Source organism: Protopterus annectens, chromosome 11.part0, assembly GCF_019279795.1.
Source record: "Protopterus annectens isolate FY-2018-M chromosome 11.part0, PAN1.0, whole genome shotgun sequence".
NCBI classification, from domain to species: domain Eukaryota; kingdom Metazoa; phylum Chordata; order Ceratodontiformes; family Protopteridae; genus Protopterus; species Protopterus annectens.
Window position 1 is genome coordinate 1,253,941,407 of NC_056745.1, and position 21,260 is coordinate 1,253,962,666.

Genomic DNA, 21,260 nt, shown 5'->3' on the forward strand with positions numbered 1-21,260 from the left:
ATTTTGAGATGAATCCTCCCATGGTGAGTGCAAATCCCACAAGTAGTCTGTTGTGGCATATTTCCTAAACCTCAGGACAAGGCTCAGGGAACTCATGGCCTTGGCACAGGAGAACCTGGCAGAAACCCAACAGCAGAAACAGATCTGGTATGACAGGAATGCTTGAGCTAGAGAGTATGACATAGGGCAGCAGGTAATGGTTCTCATTCCTGTCAGACACAACCAGCTGCAGGCAGCTTGGGAGGGACCCTACAAGGTGGTAAGGAAGGTCAGTGATGTTAACTACACGGTAGAATTGCTAGACAGGAGGCAGTGGCACAAATTGTTCCATGTTAACATGATGAAACCTTGCCATGATAGGGAGGCCTTTGTGCTTAGTATTTGCAGTGGATTACAGGAGGAGTCGGAGTGATATCTGGTGACTGATCTTCTCAGTGAAGCTCAGACTGACACCTCAGTGGAAGGGGTAGCAATGTACCAGCAGTTATCCCCTACCCAGGTTTGAAAAATCTGAGCAGCACTACAGGAGTTTGGGGACATGTTCACTGGGAAACCAGGGTGCACCCATATGGTGCAACACCAGGTGGATACAGGACCCCAAAGGCCTATTAAACAGGCCTGTTATAGGGTGCCTGAGGGAGTCAAACATACTCTGAGGGAGGAGATACAGGAAATGTTGGAACTAGGGGTAATTCAGGAGTCCAGCAGTCTCTGGGTCTCCCCAGTGGTGCTGGTACCAAAGAAGGATGACAGCACCAGATTCTTTGTTGACTACAGGAAATTAAATAGTCACACAGAGTCAGATGCTTACCCCATGCCTGGGACAGATGAAGCCTTAGAGCAGCAGGGTGGGGCAAAGTATCTTACCACCATTGATCTTACCAAGGGTTACTGGCAGGTGCCCTTGACTCCCAGTGCTAGAAGTCAACCTTTGTGACTCCTTTTGGTTTGTATGAGTTCACAAAGATGCCCTTTGGGTTGAAAAATGTTCCAGTGACTTTTCAGAGGCTGGTAGATCATATCCTAGCAGGAGCAGGAGATTTTGCCCTAGCTTAGCTAGATGATATTGCCATCTACAGCCATTCCTGGCAAGAGCATCTTCAGCATGTCAGGGAGGTGCTGAGCAGACTACAAAGAGCAGAGTTGACCATTAAGCCCAGCAAATGTCAGGTGGATATGGCTGAGGTCTCCTACCTGGGACATAGAGTAGGGAGTGGTAAGATCCAGCCAGAACCAAGCAAAGTGGATACCATTCAGGCATGACCTTCACCTGTTACCAAAAAGCAGGTGATGGCATTTTAAGGACAGCAGGGTACTACAGAAAGTTTGTCTCCAGTTGTAGTACCATAGCTGCTCCCCTCACAGACCTGACAAAAAACAGACCTGATAAGTTAGTGTGGACTCCAGCATGTGAGCAGGTATTCCCGAAGCTTAAAGAAACTTTGGAAGGACCCCCTGTGTTAGCCAGACCAGATTACAGCAAAGAATTTGCTGTGCAGGTGGATGCTTCAAACCATGGAGTGGGGCTGTACTTAGCCAGATTTCTTCAGCGAGAAAAGAACACCCAGTGATTTATCTCAGTCATAGGCTCCAACCCAGGGAGGAATACTATGCAGCTGTAGAAAAGGAATGTCTAGCCATAGTGTGGGATTGAAGAAACTTCAGGTTTATTTGTATGGAAGGAAATTCACTGTAGTTACAGACCACAATCCCTTAACATGGCTACATCAAGCCAGCCAGCAAAATGCCAAGTTACTAAGGTGCAGTCTAGGATTGCAAGCATATATGTCAGTGCAGCACTGTAGTGGTTTAGCAATGCCAACACAGATGGGCTCACAGGACAGGGAGTGGGGTAAGGTATTCCCAGATAAGCTTAACCCTCTCAAGCAACGTTTATCAAGGGTCACTTGAAAAACTAGCTTGAGTTCTCATGGGGGGGGGGCAACCCCGTTGGAGAAGAGCAGAAATGTGTATGAACTATATGCCTATACAAATGTAAGTTTTCATGGTAGAAGTTGTAAAACTCTAAGAAAATAAGTTGACAAGTAAAGAGTTTTACGACTGTGTTTTCCACAGCAAAGAGACAGACTGTCTATAGCTAGAAATTCTTTCTACTGTGTGCAAACAGAGGTAATTACAGGTTTCAAGGGTAAAGGTATTTAACTGGTTTTACAACTTCCAGTTCCAGGCAACTTCTTAGGGATAAGTATTTTTGACACAGAGGTGTTAATTTTAAAGTTTCTGTTAGCCTGGGAACTAAAGGCAGAAGTGACAAGAATGATGTAATCTGAGATAGCCCAGAAGAAATGCTTGATAGTAATTTAAGAACTATCTCAGAGAGTGAGTCTGTGCACTTGTATTTGTCTCTGGACCTGTAAACATCCATTCAGCACTTGCATTTGCCTTGCTCTGTAAGTAAGATTTAGGTACAGTGATTTCTCTTAGAGATAGATTGGAATATAGTAAGATTAGTCTGGATGTTTTCTGTATTTATGTGAGACTGTCCTGCATATTGTTTTAAAATAGTTCCTGTGATTCTGAACTCTGTTGTCACTGTATTGAGTTATTGAGTAATATCTTGCTCTTTTATTATTTATTATTAAATATATTTAAACCTTTTAATTGTGGCTGGTTTGTTTAGAGATATTTAAGCTATTAGAGTACTTGCATATGTATTTGGGGAGACTGTACAGGCCACTCTCGAATAGCCTTAAAGGTTTAGTCACACTTACCATTTGGATAACAGTAACATTACACAGTAGAATTGGTCACCCTTTGTGAAGGGCCTTATAGTACCTGATAAAGGGTGGTTGGTGACAGTGATCATTACCATATAGTCTGGGCAGAAGGGGGCCAGCCTTCCCCAGGAGTGGCTATGTGTTTATATATAAATCATATCTCAAAGTGTGTGTGTGCATGTGTGTGTGTGTGTGTGTGTGTGTGTGTGTGTGTGTGTGTGTGTGTGTGTGTGTGTGTGTGTGTGTGTGTGTGTGTGTGTGCGTCAGCTACTTGGGCAGGGACACGAAGCACTGGTTGGACAGAGAGGGTGCTGGAGGTTTTGGCTTGGCCACTCGGCTGAGATCTTAACCTTATAGCTGTGCCAGTGGGGAGTTTTATTAGGGATCTAGAGAGAGAGGGAGAAAACAGCCCCAGACTGACTGTGACTTCTGTGTGCAGTTAGGGAAATTTTACTTTATTGTGGGTGCAGTTGTCATCCTCCCAATGTGCACGTCCCTCACTGATGTTAGTGGTGAGGATTGAGGCTTTTGATTACTGGGCCAGTGCAGGGGCATAACACTTGGTATCCTATAGACTGCTAAGAGGTGACCTGTGTCTGGCATACAAAACATCCTCTGACCCATTACTGATGGATGTATTGCACATCTCAGTCTAATGACATCAGGCGTATGAGTTCTAGGGATCTAAACCTCTTGGGCAACATCAGCAGAGCAGTTTGTAGGGATAGGAATATCTCACAGAAGATATTGCTGCTATGTAACAGACTTAACTTCCACATAAAACAAAGTTCATCCCAGTCCATTTTCAAGTGCAACTTAGCTCTATGGATGGGGAAATAAACAAATTACCCTAGAACTGCCCCCTATTCTGCTGGACCGATGCAGCTCCTAAGTGCTTTATCCTATGCATGGGTCCCCTCAAATTATATATGGTATGATCCCAGTTATTCTCATTAGGGGGCATATATAATTATTAACCATGGGATGAGTAAAGCCAATCTATATCCAAATGAGATATGCCATTTTGAGCACAAAAAGTAAACTGGCTAGGCTTAAAATGAACTGCAGGGGCAGCTAGCCTAGTACTTAACTATGAAATTGTTAGTGAACTTCAGGGACTTGACTGCTCGAATTTAGCATACATCTATTATAGGTGAAGTAAGATTTGTTCAGATTCTGACAGAATCTTGCCAAAACCACAGCTCCTCTGACCTCATAGATTTATATATATATATATATATATATATATATATATATATATATATATATATATATATATATATATGATATGTGTGTGTGTGTGTGTGTGTGTGTGTGTATATATATATATATATATATATATATATATATATATATATATATAAACACACACATGTATGTACTACAGATGTTTGACATGCACATTAGAAATGTCTGGTTAATCTCCTGCAAAGGTGCTTTCCATCTGGGAAAGGTGAACTGAGTAGGTTCCTAGTAGGTGGTCTGAGAGGGAACCACTGATACTGTAAGATTTCTAGAAACTGTTCACAGGTATAAATAAAAGAGCAGGTTGAGTGGCTGTGTTTTCTGTGTCACTAAATTTCACATTTGTATATTTGTTGTCAGGAAGCAATATGTATACACAAAAGTACAGTTGATTACTGTATATGGCTACATATTTTATACTGTGATGTGTATGTTTTATTCTTTCTATAGGTATGTTATGTTGATTGCATTATTGACATAAAGTATATACCTATAATTAGACTGTAATTGATACTATAATTAATAATAGATGTAACTAATAACATTATAAAATACAAATATAGCTACTTTTTATTGCTTAATTGTTATGGCATAGGGCTCTGGAATAAGGATAAAGAAAGGTAGGGACAGAGATGTGCTTTCCATGTGACATGTACTCAGGTACATCAAACAAACTGAAGAGCTCATCACAGGCCCACAATCAAGTTATCAAATACAGTAGCTTAAAGGGCACCTTACAATATTAATTATTTGTGACATCTGGGGTTTATATACTATACAAGTAACTGTCCATGGGGAGTGCTGCTTCATTGCATCAAGAAATCAGTAGGAATAATTTGGGCTTGATTCCCTTTGCAAACCTAATCAAGCAGACTGTGTGTTTTTGGGGTGGCAGGAATTCCTAACCAGCTAGACTATATCTTCTGGAAACTCCTGCTATTAGCTCTACAAAGCATGACTGTACATTTAGAGCTTTGTAGAAGGAGAGTTTTTGCTGACATCATTTGCGTAAGACTACAGTGGTTGAAATGGTTTGCTACAGAGTAAATTCACACAATTTCAGGCCTCTGCAAATGTGTCAATAAACAGTATTTCCAGAATGTGTCAGAATTCCTTGTCAAATGCAGCCAGAAAACTTAAAGTCTTGGGCATTCCCTGAGGTACTTCATTACCTCAGGAGAATATTTGATATGGGGGTGGTGGAGATGCCTGCTGCTGCATGCAGACTATACAACATCAGGCAGAGCATTCTTAAAACATTGCTGCTCTATCATTCCATTTGTGATATCCTAGAAGTCAGCTGCTTAATATAAATAAATACCTGGTTACATACATTCTCCTGCTATGCACAACTAACTATAGGTTTCTGCAGTCTTCATTAAGAAATGAAGCTGAGTTTCATGTTAGCTGACATGTTACTTGGAGCACACCCCAGTCTTCCCATCTCCCTCCTGGATTAGTTACTTCTGTCATCAATGTTGCTAGGCAGAACTGAATACCCCTTTGTACCTGCTGCTTACTACATACAGAAAAGGACAGAGTGTTCAGTCTGGAAATGTGAAGCTTGCACTGCATTAGAATGCTTACAAAATGCAGAAAAAAAGTTAATCATCAGAAACTATTACTTGTGTTAATATATTACCCATTAAAATAAGATTCCCTAGATTAGTGTAGCATAACATAAATGGAGTAAATGTTGAGTTTCATTTAAATCTTTGACTTAACAGTACTTCAAGGAAAATATAAACATGCTTGGGTTCACTAATGACAGCATTCAGTATTTCATCATGCCTTCCTTTGCATTCCTGAGCAAATATTTTAGGAGGCATATTTGTCTGACCAGTGAGCTGGAAATATTTCTAATGAGCTGTTAGAACTGTGTATTTTGTTTCTGTGGATCTTTGTCTCTTGTTAAATAAAGCAAATCCCAGACAGATCAGCTGTCACTCAGCTATTCTTCAACTCTTTACTCTGTTTGCAGGTTCTGGGAGAGGAGTAACCCAATGAACTGAGGCAATGATATGGTCTCCCTATATCAGTTTTGAGAGGCAGCACACAGGGGTATATGAGATGAGGAACAGTAACAGCACAGGTATGGCTTTTACCCCATCACAAATTATGACAGCTAGGCGGCGTCATCACAACAGATCCATCATTGATGTGGATGACTACAGTTCGAATCCCACACAAGCTTTCACTTTTTATAACATCAATCAAGGCCGCTTCCAGCCTCCGCATGTGCATATGTAAGTAACAAAAACATATACAGTATCAGATTTTTGGCAAACCTAATACATTATAATTCTGTATTCCAGAATGCATATTGATTTTCATTGCTTGTTTGTTCCATGCAATAGAGAAGAAAAGAAAATTGAAATAGTACCAGTTTTTTAAAATTAAACATGGTATTGATCAAAATGAGTGCCACAGCATTACCAAACCTACTAATTCTGCTCTCCACAGAATTTCAGTGGAGGGCATCAGAACTTTGCTTTCCCTTCTGCTGTTTTTGTTTTACAACTTTTCCTAGTACTTAGAAGAACATAATTATGGTCACAAAGTACTGAACCATTAAACTTATCAGTGGATTAGACATTGCAGACAGAGAATTTTTTTCAGTTTTCTTTTGAAAGTGTCACTATTTCTTTAATATTCACAAAATAGTTAAAAGCAGTATTCTGCCAACTTTTAGTGTCTTATCTAAAAAATTACAACTTTCTTCTTTTTGAACACAAGCATACTGCTTCCCATGAATCCACTTTTATGTATTTTAATGAGCCTCACCTTATCTAATTTCCTTTACTTGTATCCTCTCCCACACACACCCCTTCATCCCTTGGGTACTGACCCATGTCTTATGCTCTTTTTTTATATTATTATTATTATTATTATTATTATTACTACTACTATTATTATCATTTCCCCTTTTGTTATTTTTATATATTGTTTATTAATTTTTTCCTATGCATTTACATCCCTTCATCCATTTTCTGTACAAGTTTTGTCAGTTTAACATCTTTGGGAGTAGTAGCCTATCTTGACAAGCAACAGAGGAAAACTCTGTAGATATGGCACTGGTTCATCCAACATAAATGCACATTTGCACACATTATTAGACACAAACACACATGAGCACAAGGGCGGGCTCACTTGCTTGCACATTCATGCACACAGATGTGTATCTGTGCGTGTGTACATACAGATATACAGGATGAAACTTTAAACCAAGGCCTCATCCACCTGAGCTGGTGGTAGCTCAGATAGATGTAAAAGATCCCATGACAATTATCAAAAGAGTAAGGGAAGTTATGCTGTGCCATAACTACATTTCTTTTAGTCAGTATGAATACCATCTTGGGTCTCCCTGAAAAGAGGCCATTGGCCTAGTGGGACTAACTGGGTCAATAAAGTGTAACTGACTAAATACGTACATAAAAATATCAGTGTGAAACTATTCTGTAAACAAAGCACTGTTAAATACTGAAAGCTAAAAAAAAATGGGTATGTGTCTTCCAGTATTTTGCAAGTAAGAAAAATACTACACTTTTAATAGATGAATTTATCTGTTGGTTTTACAAGAAATGTATACACCCACAAATACACACACACACACACACACACACACACACACACACACACACACACACACACACACACACACACACACACACACACACACACAATGTGCAGGCAACTATATTACACTTTTATTACTATTTATTTCATAGATGAAAAAAAATGAAAGGCATGTATTTTCTGACAGCAATACACTCATATGCATGCAGGGAGAGGACTGAAATGCATGTGATGAGCATTCAGAGGTTGCCCCCTACTGGTGTAGATGTTTTTTTCCCTTGAATTAAAAAAACATAAGCTGAATGAAGAAAGTCCAGTTGTGTAAGTAAACTTACCATAACAATAGGTGTTCCAGTGATCAGTACTGCAGTAGCCTTAGCCATATGAGTTATATCCTGCCAAGATTATAACAGCCGGACAGCTTCGAAAGCTTCAGGGCATCTGCTATGGGCCCGAACCATTTGCTGGATACAAAATTAAAATCCCAAGGAGATGCTGTTGGTTTTCTTGCATGCCTCTAATGCAAAACCCATTAAAAAAATGATATAAGAATGCATTGAAAGAGGAGGAGCCAAAGGCAAACATGCTGAAATGGCTGATAAATGAACCATGATGGATGAGTAAGAAAGTCCACAGAATAATAATTCACACAAATGTCGCAAAACCAGAGAAACACTAGCCTTGAATGGGTGCTGGTTATGTTGAGGAAACTAACTAGAAACCCTTTCCATTTGCTAATATACGATTTTCTAGTAGCAGGCTTTCTTGCCTGCATTAGTACCTGCTGCACATCTTCAGAAAACATGCGCCTAAAGGCAAATAAGACCCTGTCATCCAGGTAGTCAATTGAAGTTGATGGTATCAGGATCTATCAAACACCCCTGATCTTTTGTGAATAGATCCATTTTGTGGGGAACCTTTTTGCAATTGCCTTTGCCCATTTCCAAAAAAAAGAAGAACCTCTGTTGCCTGGGCCAGAAATGAATCACCGCAATGATCTTGGGGGATTCCTTCTGAAGCTTCAGAAGTGCCCTGGATATTAGCAGAAGGGATGGAAGGGCATACAGGAACATTCCTGTCCAAGGAAAAGGGAAGGCATCTGTCTTCTAGGCCTTCTTGCTTGGAGTCCTGTAACAGAATCTTGCCAGCTGATTGCTTAGACAGGAGGCAAATAGGTCTACTTATGGAACTCCCCACAGATGGATAAAATCTCAGAAGATGCCATGATCTAGTTTCCATTCATGAGGTCTGACCTTGTCCTGCCCAGCTTACCTGCCACACAGTTTTGCTCTGACAGAATATAGGATGCTTGTAGAGTGAGACTTTGCTGTGAAGCTATATTCCAAGCTAACATGTGTAGTATGCAAAGGGAGTAGGACCTGCTTCCCCTTGCTTGTTGATGTGCCACATGACTGTTGTCTGTAACAACTTCAAGAGGTCCAGGGGACCAAAGATGATAAAGAGAGTTGAGTTCCTCTATCAAGGCAAACATTTATTTTATATTTACATACTTGCATCTGTCCTTGATGTTCCACACACCTTGCACTTTTATCACCCCTGAAAATGCTCCACAAACATTAGTCTAAGGCATCTGTGCTGAATGACTGTTTTGGAGCAGGAAGGGGGAAGGCAAGACCTGGATTTAGGGAAATTTGCTGTATCCGCTAAGTTATTTCTCTACTGAAGATCACCAGTACTGGGATTTGAAAGACAAAGGATGTTGGTGCTGACACCAAACAGACTACAGATACCATTGTATCTTTCTCATGTGGAGTCTGGCCAGGGGTATCATGAGAATCATAAATGCCATGAGACTGAAAATCTTGAAAAATTCCCTTGCAGTAAGAGAAGTCTGAGTAGAAGACCTTAGAAATATATCTATATATAAATATATTTTTCCCTGTGAAAGAAAAGCTCTTTGAACTGAGGTGTCTAGCTGTCACCCCAGGAACACAATCCTGTGTGAAGGAGTCAAGAAAGACTTTTAATGTTCTCTTGAAATCCCAGTTTGTGCAAGAGATCTCTTACCCAAATCAGAGATTCCTGAAACTTTGAAAGACTCTACAGAAATATGGACAAATGTGGATACCCTATAGCCTGCAATGAGCTATTGCATGATCTAGATAATTTGTCAAAACTCTTGATACAGTGGATAGTCCAGAGGGTAAAGTAGAGAACTGATAATGTGATCCAGACATGCAAATCGTTAACAATCACCTGATGTCTGGAAGAATAGGGATGTGATGATAAGCATATTTTCAATCTAGTGTTACCAGGAAACTTAAATGTGGAAGAATAAGTAACAGGTTGTGAATTGGCATAGTTTTGAAAATGGTTGCTATCACAAACTGGTTAAGGAAAGAAAGATCCAAAACTTGCTTCCAAGCATTTTCTTTCTTTGGCACTAAATACATCCTTGAATAAAAACCTTTCTCAACCTGGGAAGCAGGAACTGGTTCTATCACTCCAAAGGACAGCATAAAATAAAGAAGTCTGGTCTGGTGGGTGAGGAATAACCCTGTGGAAAAGAGGGATTCCCTCCCACTGCCATCTGTAACCTTGATGAATGATCTTCAGAACCTACTTGCCTGAAACTATTTGTTGACAAAGAAAAAAGTGGAGATTCAGACTTTCTGGAAGGGAAAATGGACTGCTATGGTGAAAGGGGTACAAGGTCCCTTAAACAGTCATTCTGACTTTGTGGACTGTCCTTGCTTTTGGGGGGTTCTTGAATTCTTTTTGGAAACCCCACTGCCATTTCTTCTTAAACATCTGTTTACCTGCATTTTGTTGAGATTGTTTATTTTGTGTTTTGCCGAAACTAGAAGGGGGCTTAGAGAATTCCTTAGAAAATTTTGAAAACAAGGGCTGAAAAATCTTAAGAGATTCCTTGTATTAACGTACCCCTTTCATCATACTTGTTGATAATGTCTGCAGCAAAGAAACCAAAAACTAAATCTCTATCCAAAGGAAAGTTTAAAATTTCATTTTTCACATCATCTGGGAGATTCTGGGAATGCAGCCAAGCAAACTTCCACAGAACAGTACCAGTGGCTATAATCCTGGGATAAGTAACAATTGCATTATACACATACTGTAAACAATGAGTTGTGACTTGTAAAATTGAATAAACTAAATTATTTAAAGCAGATTTTTTTCCTCACAAGAAGAAACTGTAGACAAAACATTCCTCATACCTTCACAATTAGTCAGAATAAACTTTAACATATGAGCCTAACAATTCAAAATTCTGAAAATCAAAGTTGCAGAAGCATACACCTTTTTCCCATTCGTATAAAAACTCTTCCCATCCTTGTCAGAAAGTGTAGGGTTTGAATTGGGTCTATATTATAAAACCGAAAGATTACTTTAGCGAATGCTCACATGAGCGAAAACGCTGGTAATCAAACTGCTTATTGTGGGGGTTGCACCCCCCCACCCCGCTAACTATATATTCCAACTTCGAGATCGCACAACAGTGAGGAAAGGGCAAATATCACACTCCTCACTGTACCATGACCCCACAAACACCCTTTTGTTTACCAGTATTTTCGCTCATGTAAGCGTTCGCTGAAGTAAACTTTCGGTGTTATAATATAGACCCGTTTGAATTAACCATGTGTTTAGCAGCAGTAGGGTTAACTAAAGCTGTAAATGCTGGGTCAGGTATGGGAAGAGTGTATAAAAACTTAAAAGATTGAAGAACTTTATATATTTTATCTTCCTTTTTAGGGGCAGCAGGATGACTATCTGGAAAATTGTTTCCTGTGGCACACACATTTTCCAGAGCTGACAGAATTGGAGGAATGGGTGAACATTCTGGAAAGTCCTTCTGTAAAGTATTTTCAAAGTGACTGAGAAATGTCAGTGTTCTCCAACTGAAAACACTGTCACATTCTGGCATTAGTCTCAGTGAAAGAAAAAACCCACAGGGACAATCAGAAACTCAGCCTTCCTCTGAGTATGAATCAGAAAACCAAGGAGAAAACCCTGTATCTGTTCCTTCATCTTCCTGTCCAGATTCAGAATTTTGAATCTCTTCATGAAAAAAATATCCCTCTTTCTTTTAATGGAAACCATCTTATAGCAAGGATCAGTAGCCTGAATTATACCCTGAGTCTGATTCAATAAAGTGTTCCTGTCTAAGAAAATTTGAGGAGGAGTAGGTACTTGTTTAGTTTTCTGTTTCTTTTTGACAGGACAGATGGGACCAGCAGTGTTATTAATGGCAGCAGTAGCTTCTCCAGGGATGGGCACAACATTCTGACCAAACAGGAGAGTCTTCCCTACTTCCTCTCCCAGGACTGACAAAAGTGACTCTCTCTTGACCACTGAGGTGGACCTCAACAGCCCCAGAGGTCATGGCTAACCCTTGATCCATAGTGGATGCAGGTGCTACACCACAGGGATCTGAGGTAAAAGACAAGTGGTCTGAGGAACGCACTATGGCCAGGCCATAGTAGCCCACCAGCAACTGAGGCAAATTGTTAGTTTGCTGTGGTGGCAAAGGTTGTTTGCTTAATTTTTCTTTTTGTGGTTTGAAGAAGGACCAGCCATGAGACAGGTAGTTTATTCCATGGTCAAGTTGAAAATGGTACCTCTTTCCTGGGGAGAACAAGCAGCAAAAGTCAATAAAAATTTTAATTTGTTAAAAGTTACTTTTTCACATAAAAACACAATAAACCTCACTCTAAAACACTTTGCTAGCCTCAAAAAGTAAAAATAACTACAATTTCTTTACAGAAAAAATGTTTTTCAATTACTTTAAACTTTTAAATTGACAGCAAAAGAGTGTGCTCTCATTTAAAAGTACAGTTCAGTCTCACAAAGGTTTTTTCTCATAAGGAACTTATCTGCCCAGCAAAGAAAGAGGACAAGCCAATCGTTGATCCATGAAAGCCTGCAGAGGAGCACTCTCTTCAATGACAAGAAAGCTTGGAAGGGCTTGGTGTCCAAACCTGTTATTTTTGTCAGCTCAGCTTGAACTGACTGCCAGTTTGGGCATGTGGAAGGTGCCTTGAAGCTTTGGAAGCTGTCCAGCTGTTATATCCTTGGCAGAATGTAACCCATATAGCTAAGACAACTGCAGCAGTGATCAATATGTTGAACACCTCAAAGTGACTAGTGATCCATAAAGTTAACATTTCAGCCACATCCCAGGAATATAACATAAGCAAGGTCAGAAAAAAGTGATACAAGTAATTATAAAGAGGATATAAGAAAGATTTGACAAAAAAGTGAATTTACAGTGATGTAACAGTGCAATGAAAAATTTATATTACAGCTCCTGTTTGTGTTGTATTTACAGTACATATGTTCAATGCTGGCAGATGACGTATTCTTGTAAGGTAAAAGGAAATGGATGTTGATTCTTAATATGTTTCTGTTATTTATGGTGCATTTTTAGTTGTACATAGAGAAAGGATGTATTGTGGATAGGGCAGTAAGTAGGGAAGTAAGATAAAGGGCACTGAGAATATAAAAATAAATACTCATGGTTATCTAATGTGTTACTGATATACTGGCAAAAAGTTCTTCCAAGCTCTGATCTTCAGTGACTGTAGGCAACCTAAAGCAGTGACAGACTTTTTTCTTCAGGAACTCAGAGTACTTTTGAATTTGCTATATGAAGAGTGAATACAAATGTCATTTGGAAGTGTAAGCCAGAGTTTAGGTCCAAGGATTACAAAGCATGGGCAGTTGTGGATAGCATAGTAATTTTAGGCCTGGTTAACACTTAAGCATTGCTAGTTGTAGAATGTGAAGTATAGTATGTTCTGTATTGGACGTTTGTGCCTGAGGTGGAAGGGTATGTCATTATAAAGTGTGTTGTAAAACAGACTACCACTATCTGCAGTCATCCCTATTGGCACAATCTCCTTTCTCCATTTGTGTGCTAGCTTAGTTCTTAGAATAATCTATCCTTATTTCTTGAACCTCCTCTGCTTCATCATCCTGCCTTTCTACTTTGAATTATAACCATCTGCTTGTGTTATGTATATGAGTCTTAACTGTGTAGCTCTAAAATATCATATCAAATCAGGATTTTCTAAACCAGCTTGTTCTATTTGGAGGATCAGCTTATCCCACTTAACTCTTGCCATATTTCTTTCCCAGATACATTCTTTCAACTCTGTATTAATTACTGTTGACAATGTTTCCTCTGGTTGATAAAAATATGCCTGACCTGTATATTAAACTAAAGAGACTAAAAACATTTCACTGCTTGTATCTTACTATCCATATCCATAAACAAGAGCTTCCAGTTTCTCAGTTTTTTGTTAGTCTCTTCCTGCATTCCTTCAGCTGCCATAACAGAAACCTTTTTAATCCATACTCCTAAGTACTTTTCTTTTCATGTTCCTATAAATATACATATTGCTGAACCAAGTCATGAGTGGGTATAAAAGTTACAGCTATAGTCTTTGTTTTATCTTCATTGATTTTATATCCCAAAAAGACTTGAAACTGTATCAAAATATTCAATAATATTAAGATGTCTTTTTCTGGATTTATCAAGTACAAAAATATCATCTGCAAATAAAACCAACTTTTCTTGATTACCATACCAATGATATCCTTAAATTTCTGAGTTTCTTATTTTCTTTGCCAGTAGCTTTATATATAAAACAAATAACACAAGGGGGGAAGAGAATACCCCTACCTGGTCCCACTGTTCAAACACAACTTATCAGTGAGAAACCCTTACACTTTAGTTGTTGCCTCTGATCCTTCATATACCCTCCTATTTAATCTTATTATTGTATCAGGAAATGCAAATGCTTCCATCGCCCTATTCATAAAATCGAAGTTTAGTCAGTTGAATGCTTTCTCTGCTTCAAGACCCACATCAGCAGCCATATTTTCTTATATTCTGCTTCCGCCTGGATCACCATTGTTTTAATAATGCTGTCAACTGTTTGCCTCCCCTCCACAAAACCACATTAATCCATATCCATCAATTTTGGCAACATTTCTGCCATTCTTTTAGCTAGCATACACATAAACATGTTATAATCATTGTTTAAAATTAAAATGGATCTACATGAGGCTGGGTCTGATGGGCCTTTACCCTCTTTGGGTAACACAACCATCTCAGCTGTCTTCCAAAATGCTGGTGCTTCCCTTCCTTTTAAAAACCTATTAAACAAAATAATCTAGACATTTAGCACTTTTTTCATTCCTAATTTCCAAACTTCCATAGGAATATCATCTGTTCCTGGAGACTTCCTTGAAAATTCATTATACATCACCATTTTTATCTCATCTCTCCCTATCTTAACTATTAGTTTTCAAGCCTCATCTTCCTCTAATCATGGCATAATTAAGTCTTCCATAAATATTACCATTTGTGTCCTTTCTTGAATTCCACATTCCTCTGCTTTATACATTTTTTTTATATAATTTCAGAAATATCTCTAACCTATTTTTCTTGTCATTGGTTCCCATAGTTTGTAGACAAACCTTTCTGCTTTCTGTTGTCCAAGTCTCTTTTGAGTTCTGGAGTTGTTACCAAAATAGTTGCTTTACAACACTCTTTCTAAACTCATGGATATTATCCAAATACTCACAAATGTTCTCTTTAGCACTGTGCAGTTGTTTCTGTTCTTGTTTTGTGTGATTCCCCTTATTCTGCAATACAGTAACTTTTGTTAGCTCCTCTAAGTAAGTCCTATTACTTCTTAACCATACCACTTTATCTTTTATTTCTACCCCAGTTTTAAATTCCATTTTCACTTTATCCCCCTCACTTCCTTCTGAAGAAATGTCTATCTTCCTTAATACCAAGGTATGTTCAAGGTACTTCTGAATCTTCTAGTTAATTCCGATGCTTATTGTTTGTCTTTCAAGCATTTTCCTTTGGAACACTGGAAAAGGTTCCACTGGCAAAGTCTGTGTATGAGCTTTATTGTCAGAAGAATGAGAAACAAAATCCCCTTCTCCTTGCTGATTCACTTTTTCCTTGGATACACTTTATTTCCTCCTTAGCTGTTCTGTATCAAAAAATATCTTTGATCCTCCAGGAAAAAAATACTCTGAATACAGTTAGATACAGCAGTTTGAATCTCACACCTGCTTCTCGACATTACATGATTGCTGGGATAAATTTGCAGGACTGTACATTGTTGACTACTTTTTCAAGGTTGTATCTGATTTTTTGTGATTAAGCAGATTGTTAGAAAACAAGGTCACTTGCATACGGAATAAGGCTGGAGAGTTAAAAGTAAATGGATGACTGATAAAATGCTAAACAGGATTGGAGTCAGAAGTGAACACTGAGAAAACCCAGATGTAATGTTATAATGAAAAGATATATTGTTATGGTATTTAACACTAACACTTATGTTGGTGAGACAGCCTGAAAGCTGTTAACTGATGGAGGAACCAAAGCTGAAGCATGCAAGTGAGTTAATTAGGAGGATATGATTTGCAAAGTTAAAGATGTCTGTAAAATGAATATGTAGGGCACCAATGAGGTGACCTTTATTGCTGTTTGTAAGTACAGAGTCAGTAGGTAGATGTAAAACAGTCTGAGTAGTTTTGTTTTTTATATATCCATAATGTTATTGCAGAAGTACATTGTATTGGTAGATACCTTTTGAGTTAACTGTATTCATCTTTTTCTAGATGTGACAGGAGTTAAGAGTGGATGAAACTCATTTGTATTAGTAGATCAGGACATTTCAGTGCTGACTATTATTCTTTTTCACATATCTGGGAATCTGCGTGTTGAAAGGTTGAATAGTTGGTATGTATGAAAGGATAGCATTTTTCTAAAGAGCTTTAGGAACCAGGGAGAGATCCAGGTGACCCATCGTTGGGTGTTGATTGCATCAGCTTGCTGATTTCTCTAAGGAAGATCATTTTGAGGTAATAGGATGGGATGTAAGGCTCAAGTGGTGGTGGACTGGGGGAGCTAATGTGTAGGTTTGTGGAATGGCAGATAATTCCTTAACAAATTCTTCAGACGTAGTTAGAGAAGGATTATTTATTTTAGATAATCCAGATGGTTTGTCTTTCCAAACTTGGCTGTGGTTGGAAAATGTATGTATGTATTTATTTATTTTAAGTTTGTTAACTGGCTAGGTGGCCTGATCTGTGGACCCTATTCAGCCATGATGAGGACCATAGGAAAAACAAGATTGGTAGCATGTTACAAAGATTGTACAATCAGGTAAGATATATTGAGAATATTGTATACATAGTACCAATGAGTAAGTATATTAGACCGGCATTCTTACATTTTAAAGAAGTAAATAATGATTTAAATTGTATTTATTTATTTATTTGTTTGTTTGTTTACTTATTTATTTTAACTGGGAAAATGCAAATTAGCTGAACAATTTTTATGTTCATCCGGCAATTGCAAAATGAAACAAATGTCTAGAAACATGGTTAACAAAATTAACAGATAGAAGCAGTTAAGCAGAAGCTACAAATGCAAAATAGAATGAAATCTTGTGAGAGGTTACAAATGGTACACAAGAAGCATTGTGGTTATTGTATTGTTGTGGGAATGGAACAGTTGAGCAGAAGTCACTACGTTTAACTATTTAACATATTGCCCCATTTCAAAAGTTAAGTTTAAATAGCTGTATTAGCAACAATAGATATATGATATTTACAGGTTTGCTCCTGTCAGAAGAGAAAATATTATACATGAAGGAAGAAGAGGATTGATGAATGGGGTGTGAAAGGAGGATTTGAAAAGAGTGGAGGGAAGAGGGTGGTGATTGAGGTTAAAGATAAATGTTTGGTGTTTTATAAGCTCCGGGCTCTTTGAGCAGGAGGACTGAACTAATTGTATGCAAGGTATGCTGTATAATGGTCTGAGGTCTATATGATACTGCTACTGTAGAGGTGTTTACATTAGGCTACCATCTAGAGATAATTTTGCAATTCAGAGCAAAATTTGCTAAAACATTAAAGTGATTTATTTTGTTGTAGGGATAGACTGCCAATATTCCAGGCTGACAGAGAGAGAGATAGAAAGAGAAGGAGTGATGTGTTAACTGCAGTTTATTTTTTGGGTCCCATTGGACATCATGCTAATGGCCTACTCCATGTGCTCCACGCCCATGCCAAATCTGCTAGTTATCCTCCTATCCCCCTGGGTTATTACTGTATTTGATGGGTCTGGTCATGGATCCTAGGGTCATCCTGGCTACTCTGCCATCTGTGCTTCTGTCTTGGGATGGGATCATTGTATATGTCCTACCCACTTTTCCTTTTTCCACCTCCTCCCCCACACTTGTGGATTATGTCTCAGGGCAACTCCTCTCTACAGACCAAGCCTCCCCCTGAGAGTGCCATTCATGAGCTCCCCCATGCCAGGATGGACATGCCTATCCATCTGTACAGCTCTATCAGTCATCTGATCTGCTAATCGAGCCCATGTTGACTGGGAAATAGTTATGGATTTATCCCTCATGCCACCAGTGTGGCTAGCTGCAGTTTATTTTGGGTGCTTGAAGGTTGATAATTGAGGGGGTGAGGGAGCAAAGGTTGTTCTACAGAGTAAGTAGCAATATTTTCTACAGTCAGTTGCTATTTGTTAAAGCTTTAAGAGGTAATATTTAGCAAGCAGTTCATGCATATTATATTGCTAAACTTGTATTCTTATGTTAGGCATCAGATCAGGTCATCATATTACATATTTCCTAAAAATAAAACATTCACTAGCTGGTATGGTGGCAGATTGAAAAGATGTCTAAACCCTTCTTCTTAGCACAAATACTGAGAAACTGCTATATGAGATGTTAAAACTCCAAGGGAGTCAGGAATTTGCTGCATTTTGTGAATCTATATGAGTGCTAAGAGAAATCAAAAAACAGGAAAATTATCAAGAAATTATTAAGGAAAGACTAATAAGCCTTATAGCAGCATGACAGAGTACTCCCAGCTGTCAGAATTAGAGACTAATTCTAAAGGGTGGAAGAGAAGCAAAGATATGTCAAGGCCAATGCTAGATTAAAAAAAAAAACAGACAAAATTTACATGGAAATTTTCAATATAGGTGACACGCTGGATGACTATATGAAGAAAAATAATATAATAATGGAGCTGAAAAAAAGCTAGGAATCAGCACAATACAGAAATGACACAGTGTCTAAAAGAAACTCAGGAAATCAAGGGGAGACTCATCCACCACAAATCTGAACAAGAGGACTTGAAAAGTAAATGAATAGAAAAATCACTCTATAAGGGGGAAAAATCTAAGATTTATGGGAATACCAGACAAAGTGGAAGGTATGAACAGTGAGGAGTTTATGGCACAACAACTCAGCAATTGCATTGGACTGGGGCTGTTTATATGCTAAATGAGAGAGCCCATCGGGTGTATTTACCCAGAGAAGAAAGATGCCTTCTCCTATATTTGTGATGTTTCAGTCCTATAGACAGAAAGAATGGCTGCTGGGAGAGTTATGGAAAAAGGGAAAGAACTTAATGATCGGTTCTGCTAGAGCCTGTGTGGTTAATGAGTACTCTGGGCACTTGTCAGTAAAGAAATTAATACCTCCCAAAAATCAGGATGAGCAACCAGATGGGACTTGGGGTTACCCCCTGCTACCCTTTTAATAGAAAGTTATTTTTCAGGGCTGGACTAAAGACATATTTGGTATTGGAATCTGCATTGGATGATCTGCATCCATATGAGAGAAAATGAATTTCTTCTTTGCAGAACAGGGAGGCAGAAAACAGTGGAAACAATGGAGGAGATCAGTAGGGAGTAAAATAATTCATAAGAACCCATCTAAAACCCTGTCAGTCTTCCAAGAGAAAAGGCTTGATAAGCAGAAGCAGGTGAAACAAACTATTAGTGCAGTGGAAGAAAGCCTGGCATTGAATGGTCGAACAACTAAAAATCCTGTAAATAAACTATAAAAATCTTTGTCCCAGATATATGGACTGTGTTACATTAAAGTATTTTTAATTTGTTTTATTTTTTTCTGTCTTTTATCCTGCTGTATTTTTTTAAACACATTTATTGAATTAGCACATTTATACAAAAGTAATGCACTCTTTGGTGTGGCAACTCCTGAGTGTGTGGGAAAAGTATTGGTGATCTGTCATGTATATGAAGAGCTGAACTATGTACATTAAGGGGGGTGTTTTGTGAGGGAAACATAATCTTAAAGGCACAGGGTCAGCACTTTACAAAAAACAAATAAATAAATAAATCAGTTAGAAGCACAGCTGAATAACACATAGCTGTTTTTGCTTGGGAGGGAACAGCCACAAGAATGATGATACAGAGTCCTTGGGGGTTTCCCCTGACTGAGCATCCTTCACAGTTGTATTTGCAGAGCTTAGTAGTAACAAGACGAGGAAGTTACAAGGGTGGGAGTGTGTGTGAATTAACAAAATGTCTGTGAAGATCAGCCGGCACAAATCATGCACAACATGGTTTATGAGAAGTTCATTTCTAGAAGGTAAGTGGAACAGTAAAATTCTAATGAGCAGTGAAAAAGAAATGCAAGGCTGTTCCACTCATCTATAACGTGCTTTTGGGAGACAGACAGAAGAGAGTTGTCTCACTTTGAATAAATGTACAAGATGAGACAAAGAGAGGCAAATGGAAGTTGAAATATGAGATAATTGCCTCTAAATAGTATAAGCAGGACCTGGAAGGAGGGGAAGGGAAGTAGTGAATAAGTTGGATAGCAACCAATATAATATGCTGAGTGGTGAAAGACAGGTAATTTACAGGACTGATGCATACAGCATTAGAGATGAAGGATTCACTTCAAGTGAATGGGAGAAGGGGGGTTATTCGCTTGTATAGTTTTGTTAACAGCTACTTGGGTAAAAATGAGGCATGATTTAAGGAAAAAGACAAAAACTAGAACTGGAGAAATACAAAAGAAATGCATGAGATTAAAGAGGCATAAGAAGGGGGAACAACAGAGAGACCTGAACAATATCAGAACATAAGCCTAGCTGCACAATCTAACACAATTCTGCCCTTGCATATCATGGGCGTTTATTAGCAGGGGTATGTTAGGAAGTTTCTAAAGGTTATATAGGAGGTATGTTTTGTCATAGTTACTGTTTGCATCTGTCTATTAGAAACATGGAGGGCAGACCTGGGGTGAATTTCTGATTTCCCTTCCACTGGTCAAAGTTACACTTAAAAATGGTTAGAGATGAACTCTGCTTCATGTGGATGGGTTGCCTGTCCCAGAGCATGGGGATCCTCAAGACACATATCTGTCTCACCAACATGTCCTATTTATGCCCCATGTAAAATTTAAATCCTTGGATCTAATGGTTCTGATGCTGTGCATTTTGAAGAGGTACAAAAGTCCATTAGACCTGAATTGGAGGATGCCTTTTATGCCATACATAGAATGCCTCTCAGTAACCTGTAGGAGACAGAGTAGAAAGATAAGGATTTAAGGTGATCTGTATAAGACAAACACTGGATTCTTCTGGTAAGCAACCTTTGTGGGCATTCTAACTGTTGCATATATCTGGGCAGATACATATGGAAGGGGACATTATACTTGATGATATGTCTAATAATGGTCTAATAGGGGCTGAATAAAGTAGCACTATGACTTCCATGGACCTGGATGCCATGCCCTTACTTATAAGTTGATGACATAGAATGATTTTCTCAATACCTTGGCCACATCCTGGTCAAAGATCAGATTACTGTCCACATATGTTCCCAGATACCTGACTACTGCTATTAGG

At 38.6% G+C, this 21,260-nt stretch overlaps 1 protein-coding gene across 2 annotated transcripts in view; it reads left to right on the top strand.

Annotated features, from left to right (window-relative positions):
* MPPED1 (metallophosphoesterase domain containing 1) overlaps window positions 1-21,260 on the top strand; it is a 1,214,292-nt gene that overhangs the window by 201,920 nt on the left and 991,112 nt on the right. Inside the window, exon 2 of one of the 2 annotated variants that reach the window (XM_044088613.1) lies at window positions 5,965-6,229. The exons of the other annotated variant lie outside the window; for it this stretch is intronic. Coding sequence (XP_043944548.1) covers window positions 6,000-6,229 — 230 coding nt within the window. The 5' untranslated portion in view covers window positions 5,965-5,999. The remainder of the gene's footprint in view (window positions 1-5,964; window positions 6,230-21,260) is intronic. 2 annotated transcript variants of the gene reach the window in all.